The sequence below is a fragment of the Chelonia mydas genome, chromosome 1 (assembly GCF_015237465.2).
Source record: "Chelonia mydas isolate rCheMyd1 chromosome 1, rCheMyd1.pri.v2, whole genome shotgun sequence".
NCBI lineage: Eukaryota > Metazoa > Chordata > Testudines > Cheloniidae > Chelonia > Chelonia mydas.
In genome coordinates this window covers 254,213,403-254,239,263 of record NC_057849.1, presented here as the reverse complement: position 1 = coordinate 254,239,263, position 25,861 = coordinate 254,213,403, and the positions used below count along the sequence as shown (strand labels likewise).

The 25,861-nt window shown below is 49.7% G+C and overlaps 1 protein-coding gene across 5 annotated transcripts; it reads left to right on the top strand.

Moving 5' to 3' along the window:
• Positions 1-2,952: 2,952 nt before the first annotated feature.
• On the top strand, positions 2,953-9,973 carry PVALB (parvalbumin). Of its 5 annotated transcripts, none has more exons than XM_043542793.1 (5): positions 2,953-3,237; positions 3,677-3,824; positions 5,022-5,154; positions 5,577-5,686; positions 8,342-9,357. In XM_043542793.1, the coding sequence occupies exons 2-5, from the start codon at positions 3,740-3,742 to the stop codon at positions 8,398-8,400; spliced, it is 387 nt and encodes a 128-aa protein (XP_043398728.1). In that variant the 5' UTR covers positions 2,953-3,237; positions 3,677-3,739; the 3' UTR covers positions 8,401-9,357. The 5 variants fall into 5 exon arrangements, with proteins under 5 accessions (XP_043398728.1, XP_037745684.1, XP_037745685.1 ...); XM_037889756.2 differs by lacking the exon at positions 8,342-9,357 and adding an exon at positions 9,439-9,973 and having other exon boundaries at positions 2,956-3,237; XM_037889757.2 differs by lacking the exon at positions 8,342-9,357 and adding an exon at positions 9,756-9,973 and having other exon boundaries at positions 2,957-3,237.
• The last annotated feature ends 15,888 nt before the right edge of the window (positions 9,974-25,861 follow it).

Sequence of the window (25,861 nt, the reverse complement as noted above, 5' to 3'; positions counted from 1 at the left end):
GGCGTGTTCCCTTACGAAGCAGCTGAGGAGGAGTCATTGAGAGGATGAACAAAGTTTCTCCCGAAGCCTCTTTCGTCTCTGGGCCCGATGATCCTTCAAAATCTTAGGCAGCGCAGCCACCCCATTGCCTTCAACGGGAAGGAGTGGCGGGGGTGGGGCCCGCAGCTGTGCTGGAAGGCCCGACACAGCCCGGCCCTTGGTTTAGTTACTCGATGTGCAGCCAATGTGCCGGCACCTCCCGCACGGAACTGCCCCAGTGTCCCCAAGCTTCAGTGCCCCCGGCACCTCCCGCACGGATCTGCCCCAGTGTCCCCACGCTTCAGTGCCCCCGGCACCTCCCGCACGGATCTGCCCTCGTGTCCCCACGCTTCAGCGCCCCCGGCACCTCCCGCACGGATCTGCCCCAGTGTCCCCAAGCTTCAGCGCCCCCGGCACCTCCCGCAGGGATCTGCCCTAGTGTCCCCACGCTTCAGCGCCCCCGGCACCTCCCGCACGGATCTGCCCCAGTGTCCCCACGCTTCAGCGCCCCCGGCACCTCCCGCACGGATCTGCCCCAGTGTCCCCACGCTTCAGCGCCCCCGGCACCTCCCGCACGGATCTGCCCTAGTGTCCCCACGCTTCAGGGCCCCCGGCACCTCCCGCACGGAACTGCCCCAGTGTCCCCACGCTTCAGCGCCCCCGGCACCTCCCGCACAGATCTGCCCTAGTGTCCCCACGCTTCAGGGCCCCCGGCACCTCCCGCACGGATCTGCCCTCGTGTCCCCACGCTTCAGCGCCCCCGGCACCTCCCGCACGGATCTGCCCTCGTGTCCCCACGCTTCAGCGCCCCCGGCACCTCCCGCACGGATCTGCCCTAGAGTCCCCACGCTTCAGCGCCCCCGGCACCTCCCGCACGGATCTGCCCCAGTGTCCCCACGCTTCAGCGCCCCCGGCAACTCCCGCACGGAGCTGCCCCAGTGTCCCCACGCTTCAGCGCCCCCGGCAACTCCCGCACGGATCTGCCCCAGTGTCCCCACGCTTCAGCGCCCCCGGCACCTCCCGCACGGAACTGCCCCAGTGTCCCCACGCTTCAGCGCCCCCGGCACCTTCCGCACAGATCTGCCCTAGTGTCCCCACGCTTCAGGGCCCCCGGCACCTCCCGCACGGAGCTGCCCCAGTGTCCCCACGCTTCAGCGCCCCCGGCACCTCCCGCACAGAACTGCCCTAGTGTCCCCACGCTTCAGCGCCCCCGGCACCTCCCGCACGGATCTGCCCTTGTGTCCCCACCCTTCAGCGCCCCCCGCACGGATCTGCCCTAGTGTCCCCAAGCTTCAGGGCCCCCGGCTCCTCCCGCACGGATCTGCCCCAGTGTCCCCACGCTTCAGCGCCCCCGGCACCTCCCGCAGGGATCTGCCCTAGTGTCCCCACGCTTCAGCGCCCCCGGCACCTCCCGCACGGATCTGCCCCAGTGTCCCCACGCTTCAGCGCCCCCGGCACCTCCCGCACGGATCTGCCCTAGTGTCCCCACGCTTCAGGGCCCCCGGCACCTCCCGCACGGAACTGCCCCAGTGTCCCCACGCTTCAGCGCCCCCGGCACCTCCCGCACAGATCTGCCCTAGTGTCCCCACGCTTCAGGGCCCCCGGCACCTCCCGCACGGATCTGCCCTCGTGTCCCCACGCTTCAGCGCCCCCGGCACCTCCCGCACGGATCTGCCCTCGTGTCCCCACGCTTCAGCGCCCCCGGCACCTCCCGCACGGAACTGGCCCAGTGTCCCCACGCTTCAGCGCCCCCGGCAACTCCCGCACGGAGCTGCCCCAGTGTCCCCACGCTTCAGCGCCCCCGGCAACTCCCGCACGGATCTGCCCCAGTGTCCCCACGCTTCAGCGCCCCCGGCACCTCCCGCACGGAACTGCCCCAGTGTCCCCACGCTTCAGCGCCCCCGGCACCTCCCGCACGGAACTGCCCCAGTGTCCCCACGCTTCAGCGCCCCCGGCACCTTCCGCACAGATCTGCCCTAGTGTCCCCACGCTTCAGGGCCCCCGGCACCTCCCGCACGGAGCTGCCCCAGTGTCCCCACGCTTCAGCGCCCCCGGCACCTCCCGCACGGATCTGCCCTTGTGTCCCCACCCTTCAGCGCCCCCCGCACGGATCTGCCCTAGTGTCCCCAAGCTTCAGGGCCCCCGGCTCCTCCCGCACGGATCTGCCCCAGTGTCCCCACGCTTCAGCGCCCCCGGCACCTCCCGCAGGGATCTGCCCTAGTGTCCCCACGCTTCAGCGCCCGCGGCACCTCCCGCACGGAGCTGCCCCAGTGCCTGCCCTCGTGCCCCCGGCACCTTGCGCGGCAGAGGAGGGAGGTGGGGTGGACCATTTCTGTGAAGAGCAATGGGCAAGTGGCTTACCAGGCAATCCAGACAAACTTCCCGGGCGGCTGTGCCGGCTGCTCCCAGCGGTGACTGAGCAGCGCGGCACAGAGCCTGAGCAGCCGGCGCCCGCAGGACCGCACATCAGCATAGTTACTATGGCACCTCCAGCTTCACCCTGCTGTCCTCGTGCCTGGCGTGTTGGGCGTCAGACCGGGGCTGTGTGTCAGCTACGGGGCTGGGGTGAAGAATTCAGCCCGGGGGCGGGTTAAGACGGGGGGCTCCCAAAGAGCCGAGGGCTGAAAGGTGCCGGGGGGGGTGGGGGGGGGGAAGGGAGAAGCGTCTCCAGCTAAGGCTAAGTTCCATCCGCTCCCCCACCCCAGCTGGCGCGCGGCTTGACGCGGGGCGCCTGCTGCAGTGCCGTGCTCCGCGCCGCCGTGTGGAACCGGGACAGCGCACGTCTGATTTCCCCGCGCTGCACCACTCGCTCTGTCCCGCTGCACCCGGGAGTCTGCCCTTGACACAACTCCTCTGCCAGCCTAGATCGGCCCCTGGCGCTGCTCCAACGGGGCTTAGTCTGCAGCCTTCCAGAGGAACCCCCCCACCCCCGCCGCCCCCATCCACACACCGACACGCACGTGCCCCAGAGTGCTTGTTTCCGCGGCCCACTTCGGCTAGCGGCCCTTCCCCCTCGAGAGCGGTCGCTGGCACGGCTCCAGCCCTTCCCGGTGTGCAGTCCCCAGCCGGCGCTGCAGCTTGGGTCATATGCGCAGGAATGATGAGAGAGGCACTGTTTAATCTTTTCGCACTTGCCTCTCCCTTCACCCAGCGGCAGGATGGCGATGGCGGACCTGCTCAGCGCGGAGGAGATCAAGGCGGCTGTGGGAGCCTTTTCAGGTGAGTGGCTTTTCCTCTCTCCCCGTGCGGGGCTGCGGTGCAATTGTGCTCCGCTCGGGGAAAGTCAGAGGAGCCGGCTGGATAAAACATCCGACGGGGATGGGGAGAAACGTGCAACGTGAGCATGTCGGGCTTATTAAACCCAGGGCTGCGTCCCCTGCAAACTTCCCCGGGACACTGGAGACGTGAAACGCTCCATTCATTCGAAGGAGAAGTAGGTAGCGAAAGCAGACAGACTCGGTTCCTAGGCACGAGATATTTCCAAACGGAACAAAGCTGTAGCCACACTAGGGAAGGATATGCCTGGGGGGTGGGGAACAGAGCCTGGGGGCCCCCCGTCCTCCAAATCCTGTCCCCAGCGTTGCAGCGCTCTCGGTTCTTGTTTCAGTGGCAGACGCAACTGCTGCGGTCTGTCCTGTTAGGGGTTTTTGCTTTTCAGGCTGAAGAGGAGTCGAGAGAGTGGGCTCAGCCTGCTGGGTTGCAGAAGCTTCCCGCAGGACAGATGGCTGCAGTGCGCCTTACTTCAGGCACAGATCGATGCCTCCCGTTTCAAACTCCCCCCGTTTCTCTCCGCCAGCGTTCGACAGGTGACCCCCCAAATAAACCGCACGCCGCTGCATCTGCGGCTCGGGCTTCTGCCGAGCAAGCGTCGGGATCTGTGTTCTCGGATGAACACGATCCACGACCCCCGCCAACTAAAACTCCCTTTTCCAGCCTGCAAAGGGGGAAGCCTCTTTCTTCTTCCTTCCCCCCCACACACAGAGCGCACAGCCGGGAAACTCGACAGCCCGGAGCTGACCGGACATCGGGCCCCGCTCTCTTCGCTCGGGCAGCTGCCTCCATGGTTCTAGGACCGCCACAAAGTCCCCGGGCACGTTGCCCCGGGTGGAATTAGCTAGGGCTCAGGACTCAAGCAGCTCCCACGAGCCCGAACCCCCTTATGTTGCTGTAAACCCAGAGATGCTACTGGGTAAGGATGCTTTGCAAACACGGCAGCCCACTGCACTTTGATTTCCCCTGACATCTCTCCAGCCCCCACTGTTATAGGGCTCCATAGGGGTGGAGGTGCTGGTGAGGGAGGGGAGAAGTGGGCCAGATAACCTCATCTTTCCCCCCTACTTATGCAGCACACGATCTTGCAGAGGCCATGCAGCACAGCAGTCCCGCCCACTGTGCCCCAGAATACAAACTACTTCTGCCTGCCCCTTTGGCTCCTAAAATGCTCCACTTGACATTCTGAAGCCAGGTGTGGGGAATGAGGAAAATGGGAGATGTCACCATAAACTAGAGGCAGGTCTTCTCCACCTCAGCCTGCACGGCTGAGCCCGGCAGAACTCTGATTTCCAAAAGGGGAAGTTTTAAAAATATGTTCGGTACAGTCTGACTCCAGTTCAGGTTTCAGGTGAACGCTCTTACTCCTCTTTGGGACATCTGGCAGTGTAGGCACTGGAGAGGAAGGGAGGAGGCCTGGGTTTAATTCCCCAACTCCCTCACTGCCTCTCGGGGTGACCTTGGGTAAGTCACTTCCCCCCTTCTGTACAGTGGGGGCACTGTCTCTGGCCCTTTGTCTATTCAGAGTTTAAGCTCTTTGGGGCAGTGACTGCATATTGCTCTGTCTATATACAAGGCCTAGCATAAAGGGGCCCTGACCTTGTGGCCTCTAGGGGTAGGACTAAGAAGGCGGGCTCTTTGTGGCAGAGGGAGAGAAAATCAGGAATATCTATACCAATGTGCCTCAGTAACCAGCCTACAACTAACCTAGCCTCACTCTTCTTCTCCCGCAGTTGCCGAATCCTTCTGCCACAAGAAGTTCTTTGAAATCGTGGGGCTGAAAAAGAAGAGCCAGGAAGATGTAAAGAAGGTTTTCCACATTCTTGATAAAGATCAGAGTGGCTTCATTGAGGAAGATGAGTTGAAGTAAGCAGGTCAAGTCCTCCCTCTGTCCTTACATTAAGAGGATGTGTTCATATTTTCATCTGAGTGAAACACACCCTAGTATGCAGTCCCATTCAGACTCCTAATTGCCGTCTTGGGCAGTGTCTAGTTGTTTGCATGGTTCAGCAGGGGGAGTAAACAGTTAAAAGTAGGATCAAATGTGTGTCGAGAGAAAGGTATCTAACTTTTATGTGAGTGATCTGTAATCTAACTACAACTCCTCCATCTCAAACAGTTCCAGGTGAGAGCACTCATTCTTTCTGTGTGATAAAGAAGGTTGCCAACAGGGGCCAGGCCTTTGGATTCAATTGCATCTCTCAACACCACTGCTCGTCATCTCTAAAAACCAGGAATGTTAAACCCTACTGACCCAGCCTCCTCTTTGTCCCATGCCTTTTCTTTAGATTTGTACTGAAGGGCTTCACCCCTGATGGCAGAGACCTATCTGATAAAGAAACGAAGATGCTCCTGGCTGCTGGAGATAAGGATGGCGATGGCAAAATCGGCATTGAAGGTAGGTGGCTTCAGGAGGGTCAAATTCTGCCCCTAGTACAGAGGTATAAGCACCATAGGCTTCATTGCCAGTTGTGACCTTGTGGAGGGCAGATTAGGACTTTAGTTACATTTCAGGGCTTGCTAAATTTGTGGTACCTTCCTTGGTGCAGAAGCTGAGTCCCAACACTAGAGGGAGCAGGACTTCATAGAAACCCAGATTTAGCACAGGATGGGAGACAGCAAAGGCACTCACAGGGGGGAGAGATGAAGGGCCCCATCCAACCCTCACTGAAGTCAGTGGGAGTATTTCTATTGGTTGCAAAGGGCTCAGGATCAGGCCCTCAGAGTTTACAGGAGCTGAATTTGGAGGCAGGGAGAGAGAGAGAGCGAGCGCACAGGAGCTGAAGAGCAGCATTTCTCCTTGATTAAAAAAATCCTGTTTCACGTAAATGAGAACGTGATGCAAGACTTCTGACGGCTTAGGAAAGCAAATTCTTAACATTCAGTGTTGAGTAAGTCCATTGTGCAGCCTCACTGTCTATCCAAGTTCCCACCATATGCATGACACTGACAATCTTCACAGGGAAGATGGGGAAACCTGTCATTTAACTTCATTAACCATCAAGATTATAGCATCAGGCTTACAAGAAAGGGGCACATTTTTGTCCACAGCATGGCTAGAAATTTGGAAACCGATATTTTGCTCTCGCTGGCAACTTCTTGTCAAAATAGTCCACAGACTGCATTTCTCCCTTTCCCTCTTCTTTTCCTCTCCTCCACATTACCGAGGCTCATTGGAACAGATATGAAGTTGTGCAGGTCTGAATGAATCCTTTCCCTCCATTATAAGAAAGGAGGTGGAAGGGGGGGGGGGGTTCTAGCTGGATCATTATGCCAGCTCAGCAGTAGAAAATCACTTTGTAACCTCTCATCATCCTGACAGCCCCTTTGACAGGGTGAAAATTGGAAACATCTCAATTTTTCCTTCAGATAGTCCTGTCTCTTAGTATTATCCATTCTCTTGGATTTATAAAGGTGTGGTCTTCAAATGGTGTGCAAAATACAAGGGAAAGGGAGGTTACCTAACATGATCTAACAGTTTATAGGGTAGAAACAGAAGGGATAGCATACAAAAATTACCCAATGAGAGAGGTGACAAATAAGATACGCTCAGCTGCCTGACCATGGCACACCAGTAGAACAGTGTCTATGGGCCTATTTCCAGGCTAAATCCTCTTAAGTTCTCAGGCCCTGATACGTCACAGTGACATAGGAGCAAAGCGAGCTGTTGCTGACTACTAGCAGCCGTCTTGAACTCAGGGTTCTAGGTCATAAATCTCAGATACTTTCACATGCTTTATTACTGACCGAGCCTTTCCAGTCCCACTCAAAATCAGTGGCTCGGTTCCCAGAGATCTAGACAGGAGTGCAATTTGCAGGAATCAAGTCATCTGAAGATCCTTGTAAGGATGCTCATAGTTGGTTGGCCAATGTGATTGCTCCTGTTTTGCAGCCACGGAGCTATCTCAGTTGAGTTAAAAGAAACCTCTACTTATGAAATGTTTCAGACTCATCTTGGCTTATATGAAAGAGAACGGTGTTGGCATCTCTTAAATTAATGGTGTGGCCAACATTTAAAAAAAAAAAAAAAAAAAGGGAAGCAATGCCTGTGAGCAGACCTATTCTATGAGAGCAATCTGGAGTATCTCCTCAGCCAAGTCTCCTCTCCCATCAGTTTCGCACCTGTGAAAGTCCACCGAATTCTGTGGAGTTACTGTGGATTTACCCTAGTGTAAGTGCGAAGGGAATCAAGATCCTGATTCTTTTTCCTTGCATACTTCTGGCCAACACCCCCACCGAGCAACATTGCAGAGCTCTCCTCCCTCCCAAGCCTCGTTCTACTAGCAAACTGCTGCACCAGTGAGGCGTGGAGTGTGTGGCAATTTACCTGTTGTGAGGGACAGAGCAAAAGAGCAAGGAGAAATGGTGATAAGCGACATGTTTGAGACACTTTGCCCTGTCTCACAATATGCCTGATTCACCAACCATGAAAGCCTCAGCAGCTGGAACTCCCACAGCTATTTCTTAGCTTTGGTATTTTTCAATTTTGATGCTATATTTTCTGCTACAGAAACACTGGATTTTTTTTCTAATACATGAATTGTCCTCCTTCACCCTGGGTCCATCCCTTGATCAGGGTGGTGTTTGAAAACTTGACCCATTAGCTGACTATGGAGATCCAGCCTTTTGCAGATGATGGTAATGAATTGGATATCCCCTCAGTCTAGTTCCCAGCAGCCCATAACAGTTCTGAGAGATGAAGGATTGGCATTCCTGCCTTCTAAAGATTGATTTGAGCATGCCAGGTCCACCTGTTCCTCAGTTCTTTCATTGTAGGCTTCCATCTTAGCTGTCCTATGGAGCCTCCTTCAGAATCATGTGTCAGATTAGGAATGATCTCTCAGACCTGCTGTTCAGAGCTCATCTCTGCTTCCACACACAATTCAGGAATTATTCCAATAATCTATCTATACTTCTGTCTAAATGGATCAAGATTTATATTTTGGGGCTGGCCTGCCAATCTAGAAGTGTCGAAAACACGGGGCCTACTCCTGCAAGGTGCTGACCTGTCTCTTGAGAGGTACTGAATCCTTTCATCTTTCATTGGATTCAGTCAAAATTGAGGGACCAGAACAACCTCCAAGCCCAGGTCCATGTTACCCAGGAGGGTGACCATCCTCCAGACCTCATCTCCCAGACTGAAGGGGAATGCTACTGAGGCTACAGTCAGTTTCAGGGGAGGTGAGTGGAGCCTTCCACAGTCCCTCAGCTGGAAGACATCATCATCATCATCACCACCACCACCACATGCTCAGATTCCAAGGGCACAAGAGAAAACCAAAAAAAGGAAGGTTTGTACTTGAGGTCATTTTTTGACCTCTTATGTGCTATTGGACAAATAAATCATACCCTTCAGTTCCTCCAGCTGCCTGACGCTGCTAGGCCTGTGATGTCAGAAGCCATGTTCTCCAGGGAAAAGATCGGAAAAAAGAGCCAAACTTTTATTCAGGTAGATCACAGCCTTTATCTAGTACATGCATTCAAGCTCCACTCCAGCTGAGGTTCTGGGAATACTTCTAATTCTACCAGTCATTTTCTCAGAACTCTGTCATGAAATATGTTCAGACTTCAAATCCACTATTTGTTGGCTCAAGTTTAAAAAAAACAACTAAAAGAAAAATCAGGAGGGGGTAAAAAATGCTCTGATGAGTTTCTCTTTTGCACTCTTGTGTGTCCCAAAATAATGTATTACCAGTTTGGAGAGAGAAATGATTAGTCTATAATAAATTCAGAGATTACCTTTGTTAGTTCAATGAAATACCACAGGGTTTGTGCTGGGTCCTCTGCAATGTTGAGGGAAAGTCTGCTGATGGTCCAAAGAGCATTTCAAAATAAAGTGAAAATAAGTTTTACATAATTAGAACTCTGGAATTTGTTTAGAATACTTAAATGTGATATACTGGGAATATAGGAATCATTCCCAGACATGTAAAATATAGAGGTTATTCATATACATAATGTATTTTATTAAATAAATAGCTTTGAACTATGTTGACAATATACAATAATAGCATCAATATAACTATTACTTTAGAAAATATCTGGCTATAGCCATGATTAATGTATTTGCAGATGTGCTGCCAGCCACTGACAGAGCGGAATCCACCTCACTACAAAATTTATATCCAGTGCTTGCCTTCTTCCTTTTAGGTGATGTCTGTTGGGTTCACAAAGGAAACTGACTTTGTGACTAAGGAGTACGGCACAGCTAAAGAGACTGGCCAAGCGGGCACCAACGGGCAGTCTGGGTGGATTGACACATCCTGAATTCCCTCTTTGGCTTCTCAAACATGGTTTAGCTTCACTGTGAGGTTTTCTGACCCACAATCTGACCCTCTGATTCATTTTGGTTTATAAGCCATTCAATTATTGTAAAAGGTTGTTGATGAAGTTGCCCCTGCTGTCTCGGTGATGCTGTGAACCTCTATAACATGCTTCTTAATTTAAACAAATTTTCTCTTCTCCAGAATTCATAACTTTGGTGGCTGAATCATAAAGCCTTTGACCAATCTGAACCTTCTATCTGCCCTTCACCACCTGATTCCAGCCAACTCCTGCTGACCTCCTTGGCTCCTGTTCTATTTATTTTTGTTATTTTATACTCCCACTCTGTTCTCTGCAGCCCTGTAACTCTGTAATTGTGCTGAAAGATGCTGTTAAAATAAAGGTCACTGATTTTGGCTCTGCTTTCTGACTATCACATGTTCCTTCCTCTCAAACATACCCCAAACCTAAATGAAAGAAGGGGATATTTTCTTATGATTTTGTGCTGAAACCATGTCTGCTATTGTATCTCTGGTTAGGGTAAGGTGGGAAAGCATTAAAATAATTATTTGGGGGTGAAATATACCTAGAGTGACTCATTCAGTCAACATCCCTGCATTGGGGTAAGACTGATTTCACTCTCCTTAAACCATCTCTGATAGATGGGTGCGTATACAAAGCCTTGACAAATATCTAGCACTGGCAATCACATAAGCTCATTTGGCAGTTTGTTCCTCTGACTTACCTGTTCTTCTAGCTATAAAGAATTTCCTAATATTTAGCCTATATTTTCCCTGATTCATTTCAGCGATCAAGACATTGCTCCCCAAATGTACTGTTTGTTAAATGTGTCCAGTGCTTAGAGATCTTTGGAGGAAAGTTTCTCCAGAAATATCGGTTGGCATCAGTCATGCAGGGGGATAATTTCACACCACTGAAAATACAAACCTTTCTGGGATGGAGCGCAGTGTGTATTGACTAGCAATGCTACACAACTACTTAGGCCTGGAAATGAAAAACGATTCACCAGATGAAGGCACAGGAGGAAAAGGAGAAAAAGAGTAAATACACAGCAGAGATTTGGCCATGATGCCGGTGCTAAAACACCTACTTGTGATGAAGAGTATCATGTAAGTGTTACGACTAGTACTAGGTACTGAGTCACCACCATCACATCATACAGAACACCACCCTCTAGTGCTGTGGGCACCAACACCGCTCTGTGAAGCCAGCCAGCACTCCATAGCACCATTCCCCAGGACATTGCTCCGTGTGGACTCAGAAGGAAGCATGCTTATTGAAGTTTGTGTTCTTACAAAAGGAGTCCTCTGCTTTTGCAGAACTACAATGCTAATGGATGGATGGGTGTGAAGAACACATTCATCTTCATGAAGTCTAAGTAAATGAAAATGGAGTAATAAAGCAAGATAGTGTTTGCTAACTTGATGGCTTTTTCTCAGCAGCTGCTGACCTCAAGTGGCAATAAGTGGTAATTACACTGAGAGTAGTCACGGGGCTCACTAGGCAAGTGTAACACAGACTCATCCTTGGTCAGGATCAAACCTGGGACACCTGTGAAGTGTCAGGTATCTCTACTGCATGAGCTGTGAGAGAGCAGGAAGGCAGCAATATTTCCAACCCCAAGCATTCAAAAACCATGGGTCAGTGCTGCCTCCCCCCCCCCCAAAAAAATCATGACATTAGCTTAAAAACCATGCGATTTTTAATAAGTAAAAATGAATTTGGGATCCTTTATATTTGCCTTCTGGTTTTTATGAATCCTAAAGGCTCATTTTCCAGCTTTTCTCTGTAACCATGAGGGTTAGAAACTTACTTTTAAAAAAAAAATTGTTGCAGAATAAACCTTCGGTTGCTCACTTGGGCTCTAAAATCCAAAGTTTCATTTAGAACAAAGTTTCTAGCCTGTCTGGTTGTGACGAAAAATGTTCCAAATGTGAATCAAGTATAAGTCAATATCCACTTCTGTCTGAACAGCCTGACACAATAAAGTGTGATCATCTACAAATTTCACTATCAAAGTATTGTTGACTATTGCACTGCTGATCTTTTAACATTTAGCTAATGACCTTGCTCTATAAACCCAAACTGTGTCCACATTTTTGTAAGGGCCAAAAGCCCCAATTGTTTGCTAGTCAAGTACAAGAACTCCCAGCACCCCCTTGGCTACTTCTATTATTCAGGTTTCAGAGTAGCAGCCGTGTTAGTCTCTATTCGCAAAAAGAAAAGGAGGACTTGTGGCACCTTAGAGACTAACAAACTTATCTGAGCATAAGCTTTTGTGAGCTACAGCTCACTTCATTGGATGTATCAAATAAATTGGTTAGTCTAAGGTGCCACAAGTCCTCCTTTTCTTTCTATTATTCAGTTACACAGTTTTGATACAAAAGTCTGCAGCATGCTGTAAATAAACATTTGGGGCATTATAAAATAAACAATCAAATTCAATTACAGGGGCTACAGTACTGACTGAATTAACCATTTTCATATTTAATTCAATAAAACCCTCAATTGTTTAATGCATCTAATGCTGACATAGAATTTATGGTGTAGATTGGAGACCATAGGCAGATTTTAGGTCAGCCTTGCAACAGAGTATACATTATACCATGCCTGTTACATACATAAAATATCTACATAGCCCTGTGGTGTAAGATCACATACTGAAAGCCCCTACAACTGTCATGTGCCTATGCAAGGCAGCAGAGTTAAATTCACTCTTAGCTTCATGATTTGCAGATAAAACCTCCCTCTCTGTCCTGAATGTTAAGTCCTCTATAATCTTTTTCCCCTGATCAAACACCAACGAAAGTCATGATGCTGGAGGATAAACCTTAAATAAGCACTACAGCCATTATACATCTTGACAGTGGCTTGGCATGTTTGCAAAAAGACATGGAATTGACACTATGGGAGGAATCTGAATAGGCTTTGGTCCCTAGATTTAAGGAGGGTTAAGATAGGTAAATTATGTTCAGCCACACGATGAAAGACTCCACCTGTTTGTGCTCGTTTGTCCTGCTGCCAGGAAGAAATTTGCCTGGGATGGGGGTGCTTCTCCCAATTTTCCCCAGGCTACAAGATATTTTAAAGGATCGGAGAGCAGGTTTTACTCTCCTCTCGCTACCCCATGTGTAGATTATATCTATCTTAAGTATCCATAAAGGCCTTTGTACTATGGAATCTAAGCCCTGACAGGATTCCACTGAGGCCAGGATTGTAACGGATACTGAACAGCAGCAGTCTGTGATGTCTTCATCTGCCTCTGCTGTCCTGGGTGCAACTTGCTACTGGTTCTGCTTCATGAGGACGAGGACATGGGAAACTAACTGAACACTGAAGGCAGTGAGCTTGCACTAGGGTCACTAAGGACACAAGCCAACATGCAGAACCTGGCGATAATGTACAAAAAGAAAAGAACCCAGTTTAACTCCCAGACCCCCGTGGAGTTTATAGGGCCAACAATTAGAGAATGCATTGTTTTATTTGTAAACCATCCACAACTGATATGGATTTTTTTTTTTAAAACCACACAGATTACCTTTTCAGAGTAGAACTCACTTTAAGAACGCCCTCCAACAGGCACTAAACTGTCATGAACCTCCTGCCCCCCCCCCAAATGGTTTTAGAAACTTTTCTCCAAAGTAGGGAACAGAGGGAGAGAAGGGAGTTACCTGGTGTCTTTAGCCATGGGCTACTAGCTATCTAATCTGAGCCCATTTCATAAACGTAGAAGTGATATAAAGCCAAGTAGCCTAGAAGGCCAATTCGCCATTGTCCAGGCAGCTAAAATGGAAATGCAGGTAGCTGCTTGCAACAATGGAATCAGGAAACCTAGAAATGAAAAGAAGGTGGTGCTTCAAGAAGTAGGTAAGACTGGCCAGCTAAAATGGGAGCTGGAAGACCAAAAGAGTGCACTAAAACCCAAGCAGATGCAAGCTAAAGGGAACAGGAACCTGGACAGCATCCAAATCAGAATGCTCAACCCTTACAACAAAAGAATGTGGAAGACCTGGGCCTGATTCTCCACTCTGTTACCAATTTTGCACTGCTGGAATTCAGTTGATTTCAGCAGAGTTACAGGGGTGTAAAACTGGTGCTACAGAGGGAAGAATCAATTCCCTGGGTGTTAAGAATATGTTAATCTGGATCCTCTCCAACGGAAGTGCTGTCATGGTAGGAACCCCGAGAAGAAAAGAAACTGTCCAGGGGAGGGACAAAGGTCAGATGCCTAAAAATGGACCGGTTGTGGGGAGAGCTGACTGGCTGTTTGGAGGGAATGAATGAAATAGCAGTTTTATCAGTGTTTGGGCCTGCTGGCTGGGAGGGTTTTTTGAAGTTCTGATTGTTTCATTGTTAACTGGTTTTATTTTTCAGTAGGTTGTAATGCACCTAAAGTTCAGGATAGGCACCACTGAAGAGATAGTGAAATACATAAAGTTTTGAACTATCAAGCAGTGTTATTAAGTTACTGATCTAATAGAAACAAGTTAATCAGACTCACTTAGCTCCAGACCTACAAATGTACTTAGGTGCTGTAGCAGCATACAGACTCACCAGTGCGGCGCCTCCCACTGGTCATCCCCAGAATTAGCTCTTGTCCAGCTCCAGAGCTCCTCCTTCTGGCCAGTGTCTCACCTGCCTTAAGCCCTGTGTCCCTTATCCAGGGGTTCTGCCCCCCAGCAATCCCCACACTCTGGGTCTCCCCTCCCAGGGGAACCCCCAACCCTCTATCCCAACCTTGCCTCAGTAGCTACTGAAGGTCATCATCTAGCCCCTATTCACTGGGGCAGACTGCCATCTGTAATGGCCACTCATCACTGGCAAGTGATGGACCACCAAGTTGGACCACCTCCCTCTGCAGCCCCAGTACCTTTGTAGGCCTTCACCAAGGCCTGCAGCCTAGGGGTTTACCAGGCTGGATCTCCGCAGCTCCTCTTGCCCTTCCCCAGCACTGCTCTATGTTTGGTACCCCGAGCTCCCAGGCAGCTAAGTCCTTCTCTCTCTAAGGCTGGAGTGAGACTTCATCAGCTCCTGGCCCCGAGCCCTCTTATCAGGGCCAGCTGAGCCCTAATTGAGCTTACCACACGTGTGGTCAGCTACTCCCTCCACTGCTCTCACTGCATATCCCAGCTGCAGCCCTCTCCAGGGCTGCTTTTAACCCCTGTTCTGCAGGAGTGGGGTAGCTGCCCCACTACAGGTGCCCAAAGCCCAGATTAGGTGTCTAGATCCCAAATTTAAGAGTCACTGTGATCCACAAAACCTCCGCTTAGCTATCACCTCACCCTATAGGTACCTAAACTCACTCGGTGCCTACATTGTCGGGGTAAAAGTTCCCTAGGGGTCTAAGTTTCTACTTCTGGGCATGTCCAGTGCTGCCTCACACTAGGCACCTTGCCACCTGACCCTCGGCATGATCCACAAACCAGGGGAAGATAGCCACTCCTCTGCTTATCTTACCTGAAGGCCTCGATCCAATAGGCATGCTCTGACCACACCTACCAGATTAGGTCCCATTCAAAATCCAACCAGGGGAAAAGGTGGTGGTAAGTCATTGGAGCAGGGGCACAGAGTCTCCCACCTTCCAGATGGGTGCCCTAACCACCAGGCTATATTCTCTTTCTCTATCCCAGAGGATTGTGCGTGTGTTTTGGAGCAGGGGTTCTCAACCTTTTTCTTTCTGAGTCCCCCCAGCCCCTCAATATGCTATAAAAACTCCTTTTCTGTGGATAAAAACCAGGGCTGGTGTTAGGGGGTAGCAAGCAGGGCAATTGCCTGGGCCTCCACGCCACAATGAGCCCCACAAAGCTAAGTTGCTCAGGCTTCAACTTCAGCCCCAGGAGGCTGAGCTCAGGGACCTGGGCTTCAGCTCTGCACAGCGGGGCTTCGGCTTTCTGCCCTGGGCTCCAATGAGTCTAATGCTGGCCCTGCTTGGTGGACCCCCTGAAACCTGCTCGTGGCTTCCCAGACCTCTGGTTGAGAACTGCTGTTTTGGAGGATGGTTGCAAGTGGGTGTCCTTTGCTGTTCTCTCTATTTCTTTCTCTTGGGGAAGTGGGGCTTTGGGTATTTTGTGTGTGTGTGTATAGCTTTGTGGTCGCTGAATGTTATATTTCAGGGTTTCTTTTGTTTTAACAGGCTTTTGTCTGCCCTTTGGGCTGCCATGGCCAGGCCCCGGGGACAGAGACCTCTGTTTGTTGTGGATTTTGAGGGTTTAACCCATGGCCACGTGGGTTGCAGATTTTGCCTCCAGACTCTCTGATTCTGCCTTTGTGGAGAGGTGGGTTGCAGCTGTGGGGAAGGTGACTAGATTTAAAAATGTGAGGTATGGCTCCCGCACGAGCAAGGCTGTGGTGTTTGTTGCTGCATTTAGCCTTGTGGAACAGGTGGTCGTGGAGGGGATTGTTCTGCAGGGTGTTTTTGTCCCTGTTGTGCCCCTCACCACACCTGCTATTAAAGTCACTGTCTCTAATGCGCCTCTTTTATTAGGAAATGAGCAGCTACCTAAACACCTGGCAAGTTATAGTAAGAGTCACTAGCCCTATTAGGATAATTCCTTTGGGCTGTAAACCCCAGAGGTTCAGCATGTCTTGTCCTTTCATAGCCAGGTTTATGTGATATTAAACCATGCTTCCAACGTGTTAGAAGTTTCTCTGAAGTATAGGGTTGGGGAGTGTGAGTACATTGTGTTTGTTGTCACTGAGGACATGGCCTGTTTTTGTTGTTTGAGTCTCCTACATTTGATCAATCAGTGCGCTAAGAAGAGGCAGGCTGCCCCTGGGAATGTAGGGGTTTCCTAACAGGCTCCAGTTGGTTTGGGGCGGTGGGGTTCGTGCCCCCTTTACCAGCTGGGGAAGATGGCATTACTGGTTCTGTGGCTCCTGACTTAGTGGGCTCTCGGCCTGAGCCTGACTGCAAAATGGAGGCTGAGCCTGTTGCTATGGAATCCGCGGCCATGGCTGAGGATCAGGTTTGCTGACGAAGCCCCAAAATAAAAAACGGTTGTTGAAGGTGGAGGAAGTTCCAAGTTTCTGAGGGTGCTGCGAAGCGGGCTGGTTTGGTCAGCACAGTCGGGGAGCACGCCGTTGACTGTACTGCTGAGAGTAGTTCTTTGGTTGGGAGCATGGAGAATTCTCAGCTAGTAGTTTTGCCCCCTAGGTCCCAGCAGCCCTCACCCTCGTCTCTCTGAGGTTCCCTCAGTCGAGGTCAGTAGTGACACTCAGTCTGAGAGAGTGGGGGATGATGAACTCACAGATTCTTTGGATGATGAACTCCCTGAGGGGAGTTTTCTGGATGAGACGAAGGGGAAACATGGAGTAGAGGGAGGCAGATAGATTAAGGTCAGGAAACCAGTCTTTGTTGTCCGCTCAGCATACTATGAGATATGTCTCTGTGTGTGAGTTTGACAAACAGAAATAGTATAGACTGAAAAAACTGATGACCAAAGTGCGTGTCCCTTTGACCAATGGAAACATTGGGGAATAATGGATATGGGAGAATTCACTGTTGCTGTCTGAAGTTCTGGGAGTTTTTTCTGCGTCTTTTTTCTTATTTTTTTTATTAATAATTTTGTATGTGGCTCTCTGAATATAAGTGGGTGCAGGGACATTATAATACTTTTACCTGTCCCAGGAAACGGTGGACATTTCATTTTTGCAAGAGACCCACACATAGGGTAACCAGATGTCCCGATTTTATAGAGACAGTCCCAATATTTGAGCCTTTTTCTTATATAGAAGCCTACTGCCACCCCCACCCCCACCCCCATCCCGATTTTTCACACTTGCTGTCTGGTCACTGTCAAAGTCAGATTCAAGACTCACTGAATTTGTCGGACCACTCTGTTTATTAGCAAAGCGCTTTGCCAATGCACCCAGATATATGCGAGCCCCCTGCAAAAGCTCAAGCTAACTTATTTATACAGATAAGCCAAAGCCAATTTAACATAGGAGACAAAAGGAAGCAGAAACTGACAAATATACATACATATCTTATTTGTACCAATCTCCTAGATCAGTAGGAGCTCTAAGTTAATTAGTCTGAGGACCCATTGTCTCACACTCCTTAATGTTTCTCTTCCTGACAACTATATTTCAACAAACCCTTCAAGTAGCATTTCTTTAATGAATTATAATTTCAATATAATTCAATCTACTTTCACAATCCCTCCTTTTGGTCAAGCTACGCAATGACCAACAATTACTGGGTTCCACATACCAAGTGTTCTTTATCTCTTTGTTCATCAATGATATTTAAAATCAGCAAATTAGCACTCTGGTTTGGGGCAGCTATCTGTGTAGCATGCCTGACACAATTTTGGATACAACAGGAAAGTAACTGAAAACATACAAAAATTATTAGGATTCCAAACAGGAGAGTTAGGGCTCCCTGAAACAACCAGTTTCCTATGCCAGAGAAATTGAAAAGGTTACTTAGCCACTTCCATAAAGAACTTGGCTCTTCGTGGGGAAGATATGTGATTTGTTCTAAGTGGCTAGCACGATCTATTACCTCATTGGTGTTGTCTGGTATATACACACAGCAGTCTTTTCCAAGGAGAGCACAAGTCCCTCCTTTTGCCGCCAGCACTATGTCCAATGTCTGACGGTTTTGGAGGGCCATCTGTCGGATTGCCCCTGTTTCTTTGGCCAGGGCTCTTAAACTTTCTCCAGTTTCATTTGCCATTATTTCAACTACTGCTTGTAACCTTAGGAGCCTTTTTGCATGGTGTATTACTCCCCCTAACGGTATGAAGGAACCGCCAATGGCCTCTTCCCAGGTTAAGGGCTTATGTTATTTACATATCATTGGGCATCTGTTAAGTCCCTTCTTTTTCGCCTGAAATTGCGGAGGCGTTCTTGAGGGAAGGTTCCTAGCACTCGGAATTGTGGGAAGAGTTGGGCAGGATAACAGATTCCTGACCAATTAGCTGGTAGTGCAGGATAAGCTCTGGTCCCACACACCCAGTGATGGCCTATTAAGGCCAGGAAGGGTCAGTTGCACCCATTTGTCGTATAGGTGTTTGCAAAGGAGGAGTAGTATCCCCCAACAGGTACAGGGTAATTCTCCTTACGAGGAGTGGTGTTATTTGCATGACATTGAAAGATTGTATTGTTTTCACTAATGTTACTGTAGGGGGAACATGAGACTGATTTCTCTGTTTGATCCCAGGTTGAGAAAAAATTCATATCTCCATACCCGGCCCGCCACTTTTTAGTTTTGTTTGAATAATCCCATACACCATTGGCCACAATATGCTGAAATATTAAGGGTCTGAGCTATCCACACCTGCTGCTGGATAAAAGAATTGTCATCGTGGGCTCCCCAGACCGTAAGATACGAGCAGCCGAGGAACAGACAGAGGCGCATGTTGGAAGCAGGGCTCTTCTGGTTCTGACAACCTCAACTGAGGGAACCGCAGTCACGGTTTTACGCCCACCAGGCAGTAGACGCTAGGCTCGCTACTGCTTTTTTTTGTTCATCATCCGCTTCTGGCAACCCTTATGAGAGCGTAGGTTGTAAGGTATTGCAGACTGTTCCTCTACGTCTTCTTCTGGAGTCAAAATTGACTCTGCGTTGTCCTGAGGTGATGATTGGTTTTCTGGGGATGGTGCCTTCTTACACTGTGAAGCATGTATGCACGCTGCGATGCCAGATAGTTTAACAGCCGTCTGTGTAGTAAGCAGTACCTGATGAGGACTTTTCCACTGGGGCTCCAAGGCGTACTTTCGATGATGGCGCTGTACGTAGACCCAATCACCTGGCTCGAGGTTGTGGCAAGCGTCAGAGGTGGGTTCCGTGGGCCAGGCAGCTTGAACCTGTGAATGGAAGTGACTTACAGCTTGCATTAGTCCCTTGCAATGCTGAAGGAGCGCACTGTGAGTCAACTTCAAATCTGGAACGGGAGTAATGGTAGTCATAGCTCGCATAGGGCGTCCTATAACAATTTCAAAGGGACTTAATTTATGCCTTTGGGATGGAGTGGATCTCATGTCCATACGGGCTAATGGTAAGGCTACTGGCCAGCTTAATCCTGTAGAGTCTCAAATTTTAGCAAGCTTATTCTTAAGTACACCATTTCATCTTTCAACTGCACCTGCACTCTGTGGGTGGAAGGGACAGTGCAACAGGTGTTTGATATGCAATATACGGTCCAGGTGTTGAACAAGTTGTCCAGTAAAATGTGTACCCCGATCACTGACAGAGTAGCAGGAATTCCCTTGGCAGGCATAATATGATTTAACAAACATTTGGCAACAGACAGTGAGTCAGCCTTGCAACAAGGAAAGGCTTCAATCCAATCAGAGAATAAACATACCATAACCAATATAAATTCATATTGTCGACACTTAGGCATCTGTACAAAATCAAGTTGCCAATGCAAGAACGGTGCTTGAGGCAGGCCCCGGAACCTCTGGGCCACTTTTACAGGTTTACCAATATTATGGCTTGGGCAAATGGTACAGGCTGCACAGTGGCAGGCTACAAAAGAGCTAAAATGGGGGGCCCACCATCCTGTCTTATTTACAGCAGAGACCATCCCCTTCTTTCCGACATGCAAAACACCGTGTAGCAGGGCAGCCAGAGACGGGTAGAGTGAAAAGGGGTCTACAAAGGTGCCAGTAGAGGATCGGGATGTAGAGAGCAACCTTGGGCAACCCAGGATTCTTTCTCGGTTTCTGGGGCAGAGTCTTGGAGCAGGGTGAGGTCAGTGAGGGACGGCAGCGGTATAGAAACAGAAAGGGAACCTAGAAATGCATCTGGGGAAGGTTCTATGGCAGCAGCATGGTTAGCAGAGGCATCAGCAAATGCATTACCCTTAGCAACATCAGTATCCGCCACTGAGTGGCCAGGGCACTTAACAATAGCTAGGGCAGATGGATGTATAACTGCATACAGGAGGGTGGCGATGTAGGGCCCATTTTTAATAGGGGTACCGGCAGAGGTAAGGAAACCCTGAGTTTGCCAGAGGGTACCAAAGTCATGAAAAACCCCAAAAGCGTAGCGGGAGTCAGTGTAAATGGTGGCGGAGCATCCCTCCACCAAAAAGCAGGCACGGGTGAGGGCAACTAATTCAACGACTTGTGCTGAGGTTACAGAAGGTAAAGGCGCAGCTTCCAGGGTTTCAGAGAGTGAAACTACAGTGTATCCTGCAAGGAGACGACCTTGGTCATCTCGAAAACAGGAACCATCAGTAAATAAAACAAGGTCAGAGTTAAGGAAACGGACATCAGAAAGGTCAGAGCGCGGGACGATGACAGCAGAGACAGTTGCAAGGCAGTTGTGGGGATCACCGTCATTAGACAAAGGAAGGAGAGTGGCAGGGTTTAACTGAGAACAACGCTTTATGGTGATATATGAAGCTGATAGTACTAAAAATTCGTATCTGGTAAGGCAGACAGAGGAGAGGTGGCCTGTGTTACGTTGTAGCAGGAGAGTTTCTACAGAGTGAGGGACCAGGAGGGTAAGAGGAGAGCGGAGAACAAGGGCATCAGACATTTCGACTAGGCGCACTGCAGCAGCCACAGCACGCAGGCAGGGGGGTAAGCCTTGGGCAACAGGGTCTAAAGTAGCAGAGAAATAAGCCACTGGGCGGTTCTTTTCTCCGTGCATCTGAGTGAGAACTCCAGTGCACACCCAGATTGTTCGTGGCAGAAAAGGGTAAAAGGCTTAGAATAGTCAGGCAGCCCTAAGGCAGGCAGGGGCAGAAGCCAAACCCTGTTTGAGGGAAACAAAGGCAAAATTGGCCTCGGGGGGCCACGGCATGGGGTCAGGCACAGAGAATCGAGTGAGTTCCTGGAGAGGTTTTGCAAGGGAGGCATATTGGGGAATCCACTGTCTGCAAAATCCAGCCATGCCTAAAAACTTCTGGACCTGGCGTGGGGAGCGGGGTCGGGGAAAGCTAAGGATAGCTTGAAAGCGGGTGGGAGAAAGTGCACGGGAACCCTGGGAGAGGAGAAAGCCAAGGTACGTGACAGAAGCTTGACAGAGTTGTAGTTTAGAGCGAGAAGCTTTGTGACCCTTATTTGCTAGGGCAGTAAGGAGCACTGAAAGAGTCAGTTTCAGAGGCAGACAATGAAGGGGAACAGAGGAGTAGATCATCTACATATTGGACTAGTGTGGACCTGGACGGGAAAACAAGGTCAGCAAGGTCTCGGGCTAATGCTTGGGAAAAATATGACGGGCTTTCAGTATACCTCTGGGGCAGTGTGGTCCATGTATACTGTTGCCCCTTGTAAGAAAAAGCAATCAGGAACTGGGAGTCGGGGTGAACCGGGAGAGAAAAGAAAGCAGAGCACAAATCAACAACAGTAAAATGAGTTGCATCTGGTGGGATAGAAGCCAGAATCGTCGCTGGGTTAGGGACAACGAGAAAGGCAGGTATGACAATGCGGTTAATGGCCCGAAGATCCTGAACAAACCGCCACGATTTACCATTAGCTTTTTGAAGTGGGAGGATAGGGGTGTTACAGGGGCTGGAGCAGGGGATAATAATGCCTTGTTCCCGCAGGGCGGTCATGACTGGAGCAATTCTAGCCTCTGCTTCAGGGTTTAAAGGGTATTGAAACAGGCGAGACAGAGGTTTGGAGGAATCAACAATAATGCAGACGGGGTCAGTATGTAAACGGCCCACTTCAGACGGGTGGGTTGGCCACAGAGAGGATGGGACCTGTGAAATTAGATGTTCAAGGGACGGGACCAATGGGCAGCAGGGGACCGGAGTGGAAAGGGGAGTTTCAGACAGCAGGGAGGCTACAGAATCACTCAGAGAGGACTGGGGGATTTGTAAGTAGACACCATCCGGGGAACAGTAGATGGTACAGCCAACCTTACATAACAGGTCCCGACCCAAAAGGTTCACAGGAGTGGAATCCGAGAGGAGGAATGCATGGTCCGCGGAAAGGGGATCAACCTGGACTGGTAGAGGTTTTGAAAGGGGATAAGGGGTTGGGAGTCCCATAATGCCCACAGTGGATATGGTTTTTTCGGAGCGGGGAACCTCAGGCAGGTTGGCAGTACGAACTGCAGAGAGCGAAGCTCCCGTACCAACAAGGAAAGGGAGAGAAAGATCATTAATAGTCAAAACACATTCACCCGTGGGAGAGGTAGTAAAGGAGCTAAAATTTCCTGAGGTTCCCTGGTGTTCTGTCATTGCTGTGGGACAAAGTAAGTATGGGGACTGTTGGGCTGTGCCGACAGGGGGTCTGGCTGGTTGTTTACAGAGCTATTAGGCCAGCGCGGACACTCGTTTTTCCAATGTCCGGGTTGTTTACAGTAATTACAAACACCCCCAAAACCCAAAAATCCAGTTCCATGGCCCCTCCCGTGGCCACGTCCCCCTCCCCGGTACTGTTTACCTTGCCCTGAATAATGCTGTATTTGCAGGGCCATTAACTTTTGGGAAGATGGTTCCTCCTTTCCCTTTAGAATGCAATGGCAGTGTTCTGCCACTGATTGCAATTTATCCATGGTTTCCGTTTCCCACCCAACACTTATTCGCTTTAGCACACTGCCGATAGCAGGTAGGAAGCCATTAACAAACGCGTGAGCCAAGGGGCCCTTCCCATTTTCACCCGGTTGCTGTATACCAGAATGTTGCAGAAAAACATCAGTCAGTCGGGTGCGATCGTCACCCGGACTTTCTCCCTGTCGCTGTTTACAGCAATGTGTGGCTGTCCAGTTTGTTTTTGGAGTCCATACTCGAGGGATGGCCTCATGTAGGTTTTTAGCTCGGTCTTTACACTTTTTCCGGTGTTCAGCGTCAGGACCGGTGTCTGGTAAAGTGGAATGGCGCTCACTGATGGGCCAGTTGGCTGCTGTGAGCCATTTTCCATGCTCGCTAGGGGCTACAAGTAGCTTGCACAGCTGCAGGAGGTCTGCCTCAGAGGGTTCATAGGTGTCGCACACTAACAAAAATTCCTCTGCAAATGTGGTAGGATTTTCCAGGGGCTTTGGAAAGCCTTTTACAATTGAAAGGAGCTCTGTACGAGTCCAGGGTTTATAGCTCCAAGTGGGACCCTCTTGTTGGCCCCCAGTATGCAGAAATACTGGCCCCCAGTATGCAGGATTCAGAGGGGAGCCTGGATAGGTTTAGAGCCAGAGCGTAAGCGTTGGGCCCCATCAGTGTCCAGGCTATCTTCGTATGTATGGGGAAAAACAGAGGAGTCAGGCAGACTGGAGGGTTTCGGGGGAACGGGGGGTTTTTCTTTATGGGTCTGAGTGGTACCGGAGGAATGGGCCTGGGCGGTATTGGACGATCCGGACTGGTCTGAACTGGAGACCCCTGGGAGTTGTTGTGACCGCCTATTGATCCGATGCAAGGATGCCAGGCCAATTAATGCATCTTCCTCATCGTCATCCCCAGAATTTAACAAGGGGTTTTCTTCGTCCTTTCCCACAATAAGATGGGAGTATGAAGGGGGACGGGATCGATCCTGGTTTTCTCAGAGAACAGGATAAAGGGGAGCACTCGGTCTGGCAGGAGGAGAGGAGGCTTCTAATAAAGCTTTTAACTTATCATTTGAACCTTTGAGAGAGGCAAGTTTTGATTCTGTCCACCTATGATTTGCCTCTTCCCACCACTGCATGAAACAATCAACCTCTCCTTTTGCCAATTTAGTTTTAGGTTGGCCGAGTTTGTCTTTTAAAACGTCTACTCGGTCTTTGTCCCAAGATCCTAACAGTGGCCACTGAATTTTGGGATTCTCCTGAGTTAGCCTAGACCATTTTTCCAGAAATTTACAGGAGTCCAGACTCTTCCTAAAATACATAAAATGAGCCGGTGTTCCTTTAGGGAACTGTCCTGGCTTAGACGTCTGGTTACCCATACAGGAGGACTTTACACACCAATCACACAAGAAGGAAAGTCGGGTTCGTCAGAGCGATGCCTGGTGCAACACACAAAAGGAGCCCACAGGCTACTGCCTCAATCGCCCTTGCTTTCACACCAAGGGTTTTACCCAAGGCGCGGTGCGGCTGCAATTGTGCAGATTTCACTCACTCAGACCGTGGGGACAGGAGCCCTTTGGTCAGCCAATCCCCAGACGGAGACGGGCCCAGACTCAAACACACCACAGGGAGGACGGATAGACACAGAGACAAGACAGTCCTCAGTCCGGACAAAACACAGAAATAATTACCTGACCAGATTCCTGATGTCAGATCCTGAGATCCCTACCAGAATAGAGTGGGGACCAACAGGTTCGATGGCGTAGACTTCACTGTGGTCATGCACCCTTCCGTTCTGGCGGAGGACCTAAGAACGGTCAGGAGTCACACGGCCCCAGTGAAGACTGTTGCCATCTCTGTGGGACCTCCAATTGTCAAAGTCACTGAAGACTCACTGAATTTGTCAGACCACTCTGTTTATTAGCAAAGCGCTTTGCCAATGCACCCAGATATATGTGAGCCCCCTGCAAAAGCTCAAGCTAACTTATTTATACAGATAAGCCAAAGCCAATTTAACATAGGAGACAAAAGGAAGCAGAAACTGACAAATATACATACATATCTTATTTGTACCAATCTCCTAGCTCAGTAGGAGCTCTAAGTTAATTAGTCTGAGGACCCATTGTCTCACACTCCTTAATGTTTCTCTTCCTGACAACTATATTTCAACAAACCCTTCAAGCAGCATTTCTTTAATGAATTATAATTTCAATATAATTCATTCTACTTCCACATCACCCTACCCACACAGATGCAGGCAACCAAATTGATTGGCTTGCTGATTGGAGAGGGGAGGTTTGCCTGAGTCATGGTTCCACTGCAACTGCAGGCATTGCCATTCTCTTTGCGGATAGGGTGAAGCCTGATTCGGTGGTTTTGCAGGAAGTTGTTCCAGACTGTCTATTGACTGTTTGACCTCTTCTGAGCAATCTCTTCTTTTGATTAATGTCTATGGTCCTACTATAGGGAAAGACTGTGTGTGTGTTTTCAAACCTTGGATGCTCTTTTGACAAATTGTTTGACAAATGGTATTTTAATTTGGGGGGGGGAGGGTTAATTGTACTCTTAATAAGAGATTGGATAGGAATAGTTTGGAACTGCATCCACTCTCCGCTCAGTGACTTGCAACACTTTTACAGGATTCTGGTCTGACTGATGTGTGGCACCATTTTCACCTTATGTGCAGTACACCTCGTTGGGTGCATGTGCCAGCTCTTTCTCTATGACCCATTTGGACTGTTTTTATGTTTTTACTCATCATTTGTCTCATTTGCTTTCCAGTTATATTGTTCCTATTGGGATTTCAGATCATGATTTGCTCTTATTTGTGTTGTCTCTTCCTTC

Bases quoted from the DNA above. Each gene is read 5' to 3' on its own strand.
- PVALB (XM_043542793.1), top strand. From the start codon at position 3,740: ATGGCTGCAGTGCGCCTTACTTCAGGCACAGATCGATGCCTCCCGTTT. The intron at 3,825-5,021 runs GTGACCCCCCAA...CTTCTCCCGCAG, and splicing joins TCTCCGCCAGCGTTCGACAG to TTGCCGAATCCTTCTGCCAC. The intron at 5,155-5,576 runs GTAAGCAGGTCA...CCTTTTCTTTAG, and splicing joins ATTGAGGAAGATGAGTTGAA to ATTTGTACTGAAGGGCTTCA.